The sequence below is a fragment of the Vulpes vulpes genome, chromosome 5, assembly GCF_048418805.1.
Source record: "Vulpes vulpes isolate BD-2025 chromosome 5, VulVul3, whole genome shotgun sequence".
NCBI lineage: Eukaryota > Metazoa > Chordata > Mammalia > Carnivora > Canidae > Vulpes > Vulpes vulpes.
Window position 1 is genome coordinate 71,398,759 of NC_132784.1, and position 12,555 is coordinate 71,411,313.

Genomic DNA, 12,555 nt, shown 5'->3' on the forward strand with positions numbered 1-12,555 from the left:
CCCCAAGGTTACCTTCAGCTGGGAGCTTGGTGTCCTCATGACATGACAGCTGGGTTCCCAGAGGACAAAAGGAGCAGCTGCAGGGTCTCTCAAGGTCTAAGCTCAAAAGCCTGAGAATGTCACTCCTGTCATATTCTCTTGGTCAGAGCAAGTCACAAGGCGAACCCAGATTCAGGGGGAAGAGAAATAGATTCTACCTTTTTTTTTTTTAAAGATTTTTTATTTATTTATTCATGAGAGACAGAGAGAGAGAGAGAGAGAGACAGAGGCAGAGGCAGAGGCAGAGGAAGAAGCAGGCTTCATGCAGAGATCCTGATGTGGGACTTGATCCCGGGTCTCCAGGATCATGCCCTGGGCAGAAGGCGGCGCTAAACCGCTGAGCCACCAGAGTGCCCAGATTCTACCTTTTGATTAGAAAAGTGGCATGCACATCAAAGATGTGAAGAATTGGGCAGCCCAGGTGGCTCAGCGGTTTGGCACCTGCCTTTGGCCCAGGACGTGATCCTGGAGACCTGGGATCGAGTCCCATATCGGGCTCCCTGCATGGAGCCTGCTTCTCCCTCTGCCTGTGTCTCTGCCTCTCTCTCTCTCTCTCTCTCTCTCTCTCTCTCTCTCTCTGTCTCTGTCTCTCATGAATGAATAAATAAACAAAATCTTTAAAAAAAAAAAAAAAGATGTGAAGAATTGTTGACATCGGTCTTTGGAAATTGACCCAGCACGTTGCCCCTTCTTTCCCTCCTTCCTTATCTCCCTAGGCTTTTCTTTTCTTTTTTAAGGATTTTATTTATTCATGAGAGACACAGAGAGAGGCAGAGACAGGCAGAGGGAGAAGCAGGCTCCCTGCAGGGAGCCCAATGTGGGACTCTATCCCAGGACCCCAGGGTCATGCCCTCGGCTGAAGGCAGGAGCCAAACCACTGAGTCACCCAGGGATCTCCTCCCTAGGCTTTTCTTCACTGCTTCTTTCCATCTGAATATGTCAACTGTCACCTTCATTATAAAACATCACTGTAGGGCAGCCCCGTTTAACATCACCTTCAGTCCCGGGCATGATCCTGGAGATCCAGGATCAAGTCCCACACCAGGCTCCCTGCATGGAGCCTGCTCCTCCCTCTGCCTGTGTCTCTGCCCCCCCCCCCCCCATCTCTCCTGAATAAATAAATAAAATCTTTTAAAAAAAATCAATGTATATGTTTTTTTTTAAAGATTAAAGAGTATCTTTTCTAACAGCCCTTGGCACTTTATGGACACTTTACTAGTGCTGTTTTTACATTTTGCATCTTGTTAGAGTTTTGTCCCACCTCCCTTAGTAAAATAAAAGCTCCCTTAAGGTGGGGTCCTGCTTCCTTCCTCGTTTCCTTCACTGTGCATGGTAGGTACTCGCTCATCACAGGGTTAACCATATAAGTGAATGAAAACAGATTTTAGAATAACCAAGAGTCCGTTTGTCCAGACGAAGCATCAGTTTATGTTAGGCAAGTGTTTTTTTTAAAAGATTAAAAAAAATTATTTAGGGAGTTGGGGGAGGGGCAGAGCAGACTCCTTGCTGAACATGGACCCCTTGACACTCAGTCTCATGACCCTGAGATCATGACCTGAGATGAAACCAAAAATTGGATGTTCAACTGACTGAGCCACCCAGGTGCCCCGTATGTTAGCAACGTGTTTATTTTTATTTTTATTTTATTTATTTTTTTTTTTAAATTTTTATTTATTTACGATAGTCACACAGAGAGAGAAGGAGAGGCAGAGACATAGGCAGAGGGAGAAGCAGGCTCCATGCACCGGGAGCCCGATATGGGATTTGATCCTGGGTCTCCAGGATTGCGCCCTGGGCCAAAGGCAGGCGCTAAACCGCTGCGCCACCCAGGGATCCCCTATTTTTATTTTTTTTAATTAAAAAATATTTTATTTATTTATTCATGAGAGACAGAGAAGGAGAGGCAGGCTCCATCCAGGAAGCCCGATGTGGGACTCGATCCCGGAACTCCAGGATCATGCCCTGAGCCAAAGGCAGACGCTCAACCACTGAGCCACCCAGGCGTCCCTAGCCACGTGTTTAAAAACAAAACAAACCAAAACAGCTATTTTTATTCTATTTTTGATTTTTCTTCCTTGGTTAGTGCCCCTCTTCCTAGGCCCCATACACTTACAACTTATGCTTTTATTAAATATATATGTATAGGACACAGTTATACTTTATCAATATTTGTATTTGATATGTGTAGTATTAAATACTAAATATGGCGTGTAGTTATATTTAATATACAAATATATACTTGTGTATGTTTAGAAGAAGGGTCAAATTCCATTTCATGATATCCTCAAACCACATCAGGGAAAGAAATAGTAGGCTGAAAGTCAAAGTCCTTTCAGGGGTCACTGGCTGCCCTAACTACTTCATTTTTCTTGTGTGTCTTCCTGGAACTAGGAGTGGGAGGAAGAGGCTGTGTGTGTCATTATGTGTGCGTCAGTCAAGTACAATATCCGGGGTCCTGCCCTTATCCCAAGAATGAAGACCAAGCACCGAATCTACTACATCACCCTCTTCTCCATTGTCCTGCTGGGCCTCATTGCCACTGGCATGTTTCAGTTCTGGCCCCATTCCATTGAGTCCTCCAGTGACTGGAATGTAGAGAAGCGCAGTGTCCGTGACGTGCCAGTGGTCAGGCTGCCAGCCGATAGTCCCATCCCCGAGCGGGGCGATCTCAGTTGCAGAATGCACACGTGTTTTGATGTCTACCGCTGTGGCTTCAACCCAAAGAACAAAATCAAGGTGTATATCTACTCTCTGAAAAAGTACGTGGATGACTTCGGTGTCCCAGTCAGCAACACTATCTCCCGAGAGTATAACGAACTGCTCATGGCTATCTCAGACAGTGACTACTATACTGATGACATCAACCGGGCCTGCCTGTTTGTCCCATCCATCGACGTACTTAACCAGAACACTATTCGCATTAAAGAGACAGCACAAGCGTTGGCCCAGCTCTCTAGGTATGTAGAACGTTTACAGACGAGGGCCAGGTCCTTTGGGGAACTACAGGGAAGGACATGGAGAGGGAATGGTTCTCCCTGAGCTGGCCTCTAGCTGTTCTTTCCTCGTGGGACGGCATGTGTAGGAGTGACCAACTTGTAGCACAAATTCAGTGCTGGAAGCACCTCGCCTCTGTACCAATGAAAAGCAGTTTGCCATTGGTGCTATTGCTGTGGGCTCCCAACATCTTAGAATTTAAAATCTCACTGCCTTCCTTTTATATTGAAATTCCCCCCTCTTCATTACTTACGTGTATACATGTTCACTGTAAAAAAGTCTGGGAATAAAAGTAAGCAAAAAGAAGAACGTGAGATTGGTTGCATGGTGCTACCTCTAGGATGTTACTTTCCAGTGGCTTTTGTATAAAAAATATAAACGTGTGTATGTATATATACATTTTTGTATGAAGTACCTGCATATGCACGTGTACATACACGTTTTGTCAAAAGTGGGATTACACATTCTATACTCTTGTGCTGCCCTTTTTCCTTAATATGTTATGAATATATTTCCAAATAATTTCATATCCTTTTACTATATAATTTTAAGGGTTGTATAGCATTCCATTTTACACATGTTCCATGATGTATTTAACCAGCCTTCTATGTTTCTTTTTTGTTCCTTTAATCAAATGATGTCATTATCATAGGCACTTCTGTAGTGGCCAAGCTCAAAATACACATCCATTTTTTCTTTTTTAAAAAAGATTTTATTTATTTATTCATGAGAGACCCACAGAGAGAAGCAGAGACATAGGGAGAGGGAGGAGAAGCAGGCTCCATGCAGGGAGCCTGATGTGGGACTCAATCCTGGGACTCTGGGATCACACCCTGAGCCAAAGGCAGATGCTCAACTGCTGAGCCACCCAGGCGTCCCTCCATCTGTTTTTTCTTTAGAAGAGCCGGGCTAGCGTCTGACATACTCTTGCAGTTTCTAGGAATTCACTTTACACCCCTGAGAAGTAGCCCTCTTTGGGTTTGGGGATACTTGCTACTTGTCATCCAGTAACTGACTCTTGTTTTTATGTCTTCCCATAGTTGACACATGAATTCGCCTACATGTTTAATTTCTTAATAGGTGGGATCGAGGTACAAACCACCTGCTGTTCAACATGTTGCCTGGAGGTCCCCCAGATTATAACACAGCTCTGGATGTCCCCAGAGACAGGTAAGTGTATTTGGGGTTGTCCCTGTGATAGCTTTCTGAGGATTAAGGAAAGACCATTTCTGTCATGTGAAGTCATATTTCTAAGCCTAGTGGGACACACTATGTAATCAGAATTGTTTGTTAAAGAAATTGTCCTAGGCATTGCCCTCCTTGAGACATAGATGTAGTGAGATGGGACCTGCTTAAGTCTGTTGTGGAGAACCAACTAGTAGCATAGGGTTTTAAAAAATGGATTTTTTCCTTCACTCTGGGTTTTGCTCTTCTTAATGCAGCACCTCCACCTCCAAGGCCTGGTTCATGGCTGGCTTGTGTTGGCTCTGTCTGAACTGGGGAGCATTGGCTCAAAGTAGAGCCGCAGTTTACTATGGGAAGGGAGGTATGCAAATGACCCCCCAGCCTGTAGTGTCAGAGCAACGAGGGCACTCCAGTTCATGTACTCCCATTGCTTCAGTCAGTGGGGTCCTTCTCTCCTGCGCCCACACACTTCTCTCCTTCTTCTCTTCCTATTGAAACCTTCCAAATAGCATGTGTGGTGTGGAGTGGCAGGGATCACAGGATTATGATTCTAGGTCGGCTTGCTGTGTTTATCAGCCCTTTCCCACATTGACGGAACTGCTTGGTCTGGAGGCTTCCCAGAAGGCTCGGGAATGAGGTGCCACGTGAGGTTCCTTTCCGAGTACTGGGTTCAAGGCATTGAGGACAGCACAAAGGTGAGGCTCAAGGCAGGGGTCCCAGGTAAAACGCCAGGTGCAGCAGTGTTGTAAGTTGATGTCAGAACTCACTCATAAGTGATTTTTTTTTAAAGATTTATTTATTTATGATAGAGAGAGAGAGAGAGAGAGAGAGAGGCAGAGACACAGGCAGAGGGAGAAGCAGGCTCCATGCCAGGAGCCTGATGCGGACTCGATCCCGGGACTCCAGGATCGCGCCCTGGGCCAAAGGCAGGCGCCAAACTGCTGAGCCACCCAGGGATCCCCATAAGTGATTTTTTTTTACAGTTGATGTTTAACTCTTAAAATCATTGTTACTGGTTAGAGGGTAGCCTGAGGCCAGAGGTGTTCTTAGCTCCCTAAAGCCTGACCCCATCATTTTTGAAAATCTGTGCTTGGTACTACTTTTCCCTGGAAGATTAAACCCAAGCTCTCTTTGCCTTAAAGAGATTACGCAGAGTCAGTGTTGCGTTTTTATCTGTAAATACAGTTATCACTAGAAGAGACCTTCTGGAGGACCCATCCTCACCTTTGGTGTAGAAACCATGTTGGTCGATAGAGGGCAGTCAGGCCACACAGTTTCTGCAGAAAACCCACTAAAATAGAAGGGAGCCCTCAGTTTGGCTGTCCGTCCCAGCATTCCTGACTGGGCTACTGTTTCATGGGTTCGGTTGCTCTGGGAAAGTAAAATACTTTAGGGAACAGAGGAGGGAAGAAAAAGCTGTTAGGAATGCAGTGTCTTCACCTGCTGCTCTGGGTGTATTTTGAGAAGGGCTTATTTCTGTTTGGGACATTTCACTTTTTGCTGACATTTTGGTATATGTATTTGCATGGGAGAAGGATTTTATTTTTATCAAGTACACATGTTAAATGGGATTTCATTTCTCTGCGGGGAAGTGTCAAGTAGTCCGGAAGAAGTTTAAGTTCTTGCTATTGCTTAGGTGTTAAGGATCAGGAAGGTTAAATCTTTTTCCCTGTGTATGTATTGTTGTAAGTGATTCTAGGCAGTCCAATACAAGTAATGAATCCCAGTGTAGTCCTCCTTTATCTGTGCATGTGGGGAATTTTGTTTTGAAATCTAGGTGGTCTTCTGGTTGTGAGTTTTTCTTATCACTTGTCCTCATTCCTGGATTCAGAGGAGGCAAGAACCATGAGGACAGAATGGTTTTAGCAGGGGTTGCATATTGGAGTATTTGGAAATTAGAAAGCAGGCAGGCAGGCCAGATTAGATTACTTCAAGGGTTTCTTGAAGTCTAAGGTCATAGATGTGATTACTTGAGAATGATTTTACTCGGGGAAATGCAGGGACCAGGACAGAAGGAAATGTCTGCTCAGCATATATATCTTTTGTGCTACTTAAATCTGTTTTTATTTCTCTTTCACTATTTAAAAACCCTACACGTGATACACGTGTACTTTCTTTAAACAAGATTGCAACAATGTGTAAGCTTATAAAGAGTAGAATGTGAACATCTGTTTTCAAATCCTCCTATATTTTCACTCTCTTACTGGAAGGTAATCACTCTCCTTTAATACTATGTATTTTTCTAGGTTTTTTCCTATGGATTTATACACAAAGGTATATATATATGTATATACATACATGTATGTATTTCTATGGATTTATACACAAAGGTATATATATGTGTATATATATGTGTATATATATACATATATATATATATACTTGCACATGTGTGAAATTTAAGTGGGAGCAAATTATACCTCTTCAATGCCTTACTTTACCAATCTTATTTTCTCATATATATTCTGTAATATTATTATAATGCTGGATTTTTATTATTTTTTTGCACATATTTTTCACAGATTTCAACTTTGTGTGGGTTTTGTTTAACTTGTGGAAAATTTTTAACTAATGGAAAATTTCAAACCTGTATAAAAGAAGAGACTAGAGTGGTGAACCCATACCCCCCTGTCCAGCTTTGGTAATTACCAACTCAAGGCTGGTGTCCATTCATTTGTACTCCTTCTCACTTCCCCACCAGGTTATCTAGCAGCAAATCCCAGGTGTTACATCATTACATCTGTAAATATTTCCATTTGAATCTCTCCATGATAAAGGATTTTAAAAAAAATATAACTATAGCACAACTATTTTCACACCTTAAAAAATAACGGGAATCTAATAACAAATAGCTAGCCATTCTTCAGATTTACCTGTCTCATACATATTTTTTTTTTATAGTTTGATTCAGTAAACAAATAAGGATGACTCATAGAATTGGTCAGGTTTAAAAAAATTTTTTTTTGCAAAATATGAAGCTTTATATTTGAGGAGTTTGCAGGCCTGATTACCTGCATGGTTCAAATGAAAAGCAAAAGATGAGCTTGCAGACGAACTGTGTTTAGGCCTTGTGGACACTCAGGAGGAAAACTAGGAGAACATCTGAGGATAGTCCAGAGCAGGGACAATGGAGTATGTGAGGCCACATGGAGGGCTCCTTGACAGAGGAGATGTACTAGTGCCAGGAAGGCTTGCAACATGCTTAAAGTGCTGGAGGACACTTTGAGTGGCATAACATTTGGCCTGGCATAAGTCTGATTATCAGATTAATGGTTTTTTAGCTACAAGTTTTCTGTTCAATCTTTTGCAGCTTTGGACCTGATCTCTGATTTTGGGATACAGAATAGGAAAACAATGTGCATTTCAGAAATGCACTTTTCACTCAATGCAAAACATGTGTTCTCTAAAGCAAGGGAAGCTTACACTCTTGTCTCTATTATAATGTTATAGAGTCCTTGGCAGATGATGATATGGGGACTTGAAGACAAAATCTTATCAGTAGGAGGGCTGGTGTGAGGTCTGTTTGGCTAATTGCAGTCCTGGGTCTTGCCGAAGTTGCAAGTGGAGATCTCATGTGGATGATCGGTGACATGAGAAGTGTTTCAGATTGCATGCTTTCCTCCTACCAGTATATAACCCCCACCCTACTCTGGAACAGAGTACCACTGGGGCTCCAGGGACAGAGTAACAGTAAAAGTTGGTATGGTACATACCTGCTTCCTTTCTTGTCACATGTGCCTTCCCCTCTCCTCTGGGGCTGTGGCTGTAATTACCTAATCACCCACTACCCTGGCTTACCTGGACTGCTTGGTCCCTGTATATTGGATCCATGTTTGTTTCTCGGCACAGAGGTCATGGGGTTCCATACAGTCTGCTTACTGTCATGGAACTGGTCCAAATTCATGTTGGGTGGATTCACTGCTGAATGTTAGTCAGGAAAAATAGGACCGTATATTGGTACTGAGGATAGTAAGTTTTACAGAGTAGACTGGCAGCTGGAGAGGTTTTTAGCCTGCACATTACCTCACTAACCAAGTCTTGGTTTCATAAAGCTTAAATAAACAGATTGGGATTTCCAGGGGTGGTTGGAAAATCTTTGAACTTAAACTGGTCATGTTAGACGGGAATGTAGGTTGTCATCAGGGCAGGGAGAGGATTGGTAGCAATCAATATTGCAAAAAATGTGGTTTCTCAGTTCAGACATTTTGGCTCAGAGTGTGCGGTACGTGGAACTGGCAAAACTCTGCCCCAGTAAGTGATTTTGATGGGTTTGAGGCCCCAGGGACAGAATAACAGTAAAAGTTGGTGTGATATACACCTGCTTCCTTTCTCTGATGAAGTGTCACTGTACTACTTGCTGGATTCAATTAAAACAGTATGTTCCTAGCTTCTAATTAAGGAGAATAAAAGCTAGTGCATTCAGACTGCATGGGACGCACTACAGGTCCAGTCCTGGATTCTTGCTTCCTGTACGGGGAGCGAGTAGCTGGAATGGAGGTGAGAGCTGGTGGAGACCACACGATTCACATGCAGCTCTTGGACAACACTGAAAAGACCTCCCTGGGGCAGGAATTGCAGAGAGGCTGGGGTGTGTGTAGCATGGGATGAAATACTTAGCCATCGCCACTGCTTTCTGTGCCCATTGTCGCCTGGGGTTCAGGCCAGAGGGTGGGTGAGTGACTACTGTAACCAGTTTTCACATGCAGACCTGTTGTCTGTTCCTGCTGTTGTGCGTCTTGAGGAGTGGGGTATGGCTTTGGAGAGGGGTGAATGGGATTTGAGTAAGGTAGCAAAGGAGCTTTTCATAGGGTGTCCCCTGGGCTGTGGTGTGTTTTAAAAATGAGAAAGAAGAAAAGACTACTTTGGACCCCAGAAGAAAGCTGTTAACTCAGGGATCAAATGCAGCTGATGTCCAGGATATGTGAATGTAAAATGTTGAGCGCGGTGTCTTTAGAGAAAAGTGACTCAGAATACAGGTCTTTGTTAATATTATTACTGACCCGGTTACTCCTATCTCTTCCCACGGAGCTTATCAGAATGAAGACCTTTCTCATTCTTTGACAAAATCCTGTACTTTCAGGGCTCTGTTGGCTGGTGGTGGCTTCTCTACATGGACTTACCGGCAAGGCTATGATGTCAGCATTCCGGTCTACAGCCCGCTGTCAGCTGAAGTGGACCTTCCGGAGAAAGGACCGGGGTAAGGGGCATTCAGTACAGCCAGGGGTGCTGTGAGATGCCAGCGAGTTTCCGCCTGCTGGGTTCCACAGCACTGAAGCCTCAGTTACAGGCCAGGGGCTTGGAGTCCTCCATCTTCCCCACCTTGCACCAGGCCTTTATCCTTCAGTTTTCTCTGGCTCAGTGAGTGCACAGTGCTGTCTGCCCAGCTGTCCAAATCCTGAATTTCTGTGGTGTCCCTCACTGTTTTCTCTCCCTTCCTTCCTATACCAGAAGAGTAAGTCCTATTGATTGCCCCTCCTAAATATTTCTTAGATCTGCCAACTTCTCCATCTCCTCTGCCCCCATCCCACCCCAGGTGACTGTCATCTCTCCCTTGATCGTGGAAGTGGCCTCTTGTTTGGTTTCCTTGCTTCTCATCTTGCTGTCCTCACAACCCGATTGCTGTTCGTTTCCCATTTCCCTTTGGGTAAAGCCCAAACCTCTTAAAATGTCTTTCAAGACCCTCTGGCACAGGACCACTCTCCCATCTCTACCTCCCCCTCCACCTTTATTCTAGAATGAGCATTGCTCTTTTCATTTTTTTGGGCTGCAAATACTCTCCACTATCTGGAGGTCTTCTTTGTGATTTTCATCAGACTTATGACCTGCTGTCTTTTAGGTTTTAACTCGAGTACTGCTTACTCTAGGGGCACCTTCCTAGCCCCTGGAATGGTTCTTCTGGTTTATGCCCCCATAGCAGCCTCCACTTCTCCTTGTGTACCAGTCACTAGGCTATATTGTAATGACTTGCTTACAGCCTATCTGCTTGGGATTTTGGATTTTGCAAGTGCAGTGAGGCTGATACCCGGTCTGTTTTTTGACTGCCACGTTCGCTGTGCCTGTCACACTATTGGTTCATATTGTTGGCTTGTGAATGAATAAATGAAAAGACCATGGATGAGCAGGGCATTTTGTCTAGGATTTTTTGATGTGGTCTATTTAAAATTGGGCTAATTCATGGTAAGAATCTCAATAAGCTTTTCTATAGTTTCTTTTTCTTTTTTTAAGACTCTATTTATTTATTCATGAGAGAGAGAAAGAGAGAGAGAGAGAGAGAGAGAGACATAGGTAGAGGGAGAAGCAATTCCACGCAGGGAGCCTGACATGGGACTTGATCCCGGGTCTCCAGGATCATGCCCTGGGCTGAAGGCAGGCGCTAAACCGCTGAGCCACCCAGGCTGCCCAGAATCTCAATAAGCTTTAAACAAACATGATGATAATGATAGTATTCTTGTGTGCCATGTGCTCACCTATGAACTTGACTGATTTGTATATTGCCACACTAGAAATGTCATACAGGGTGTGATTTAAAAACTCACACATAGCATTTGGTCTCAGAAGTGAATCTTTTTTTTTTTCCTAAAGATTTTACTTATTTATTCATGAGAGATGCAGAGAGGCAGAGACATAGGTAAAGGGAGAAGCAGGCTCCCTGGGGGAGTCTGATGTGGGACTCGATCCTGGGACCCTTGGGATCACGACCTGAGCCAAAGGCAGATGCTCAACCACTAAGCCATCCTGGTGCCCCCAGAAATGAGTCTTAAGAAAGTAGTTTGCAAAGCATCCCAAACTTCTGCTTAGAAGCCTTTATGGATTATTTGAGAAATAAGAACTTTTCCGAAGTGAAGAAATTTCTCTCCTGTGTATGTGTGTTGTATTGTGTAGCCTGGTGACCAAATTATCTAACTTACTTAGACATAGCAAATTTTGTTATTTAGATAAGGTGAGATTGACATATTTTTCTACCGTTAGGCAAGTACAAAGAGTGAATAAATAGTTCATGAACTTATTGCCTAGATCAACTTTCTGGATTTTCTGTTAGAGTTGACTTTTTATTTTGTTATTTTAAATTTTTTTTTATTGAGATATAATTCATTTACCGTAAAATTCATTCTTTTAAAGTGTATACTCCAGTGGGTTTATTTATTTTTTATTTTTTAAGGATTTATTTACTTAGAGGGAGAGCGTTACCCATTTCTATCTTCCTTTTTTTTTTTTTTAAGATTTTATTTATTTATTCATGAGAGACACAGAGAGAGAAGCAGAGACATAGGCAGAGGGAGAAGCAGGCTCCCTGTGGGGAGTCTGACATGGGACTTGATCCTAGGACCCCTGGATCACGACCTGAGCCAAAGGTAGATGCTCAACCACTGAGCTACCGAGGTGCTCCCATTTCTATCTTCTTTAGAGAAATGTCTGTTCCTGTCTTCCTGTTTCTTGACTAGACTTTTAAATTTTTTTGTCTTGATGACTACAGCTTTGTAATATAGCTTGAAATCCAGAATCATGATGCCTCCAGTTTGTTTTTCTTTTTGAGGATTGGTTTGGCTATTTGTCATCTACCCATTTTTTTTTATATTGGGTTTTTGTTGAATTGTAAGAATTCTTTATATATTTTAGTTACTAGATACTTATCAGATATATGATTTGCAAGTATTTTCTCCCATTTTATAAGTTGTCTTTTCATTATCTTGATGGTGTCCTTTAATGCACAAAAGTGTCTTATTTTGATGAAGTCTGATTTATCTGTTTTTCTTTTGATTGCTTATACTTCTGGTGTCATGCATAAGAAATCCTTGACTAAGATCACAAAATTTAAACTTGTGTTTTTTTCTAAGAATTTTATCATTTTAGCCCTTAAATTTTTTTTTTTTTATCTATTTTGAGTTAAAAATTTTTTTCTTTTAAAGATTGTATTTATTTATTCATGAGAGACAGAGAGAGGGAGAGAGAGAGAGAGAGAGAGGCAGAGACACAGGCAGAGGGAGAAGCAGGCTCCACACAGGGAGCCCGATGTGGCACTCAATCCCAGGTCCCTAGGACCACACCCTGGGCCAAAGGTGGCACTAAACTGCTGAGCCACCTGGGTTGCCCTGAGTTAAATTTTTTTAAAGGTTTATTTATTTCAGACAAAGAGAGCATGAGCAGGAGTTGGGGGAGGGGGAGAAGGTGAGAGGATCTTCAAGCAGAATCCCTACTGAGCAGAGAGCCCATGTGGGACTCCATGCCACGACCCATGAGATCATGACCTGAGCTGAAATCAAGAGTCAGACACTTGACTGACTTGAGCCACCCAGAGGCCATATTTTAGTTAATTTTTATATGTGGTGTGATGTAAGG

General features: G+C 43.0%; 1 protein-coding gene across 1 annotated transcript in view; it reads left to right on the plus strand.

Moving 5' to 3' along the window:
• Window positions 1–2,460: 2,460 nt before the first annotated feature.
• Window positions 2,461–12,555, plus strand: part of EXT2 (exostosin glycosyltransferase 2) — a 135,309-nt gene continuing 125,214 nt past the window's right edge. The window contains exons 1-3 of the mRNA XM_026004140.2: window positions 2,461–2,996; window positions 4,114–4,203; window positions 9,299–9,415. Of these exons, the coding sequence (XP_025859925.2) occupies window positions 2,461–2,996; window positions 4,114–4,203; window positions 9,299–9,415 (743 nt within the window). The remainder of the gene's footprint in view (window positions 2,997–4,113; window positions 4,204–9,298; window positions 9,416–12,555) is intronic.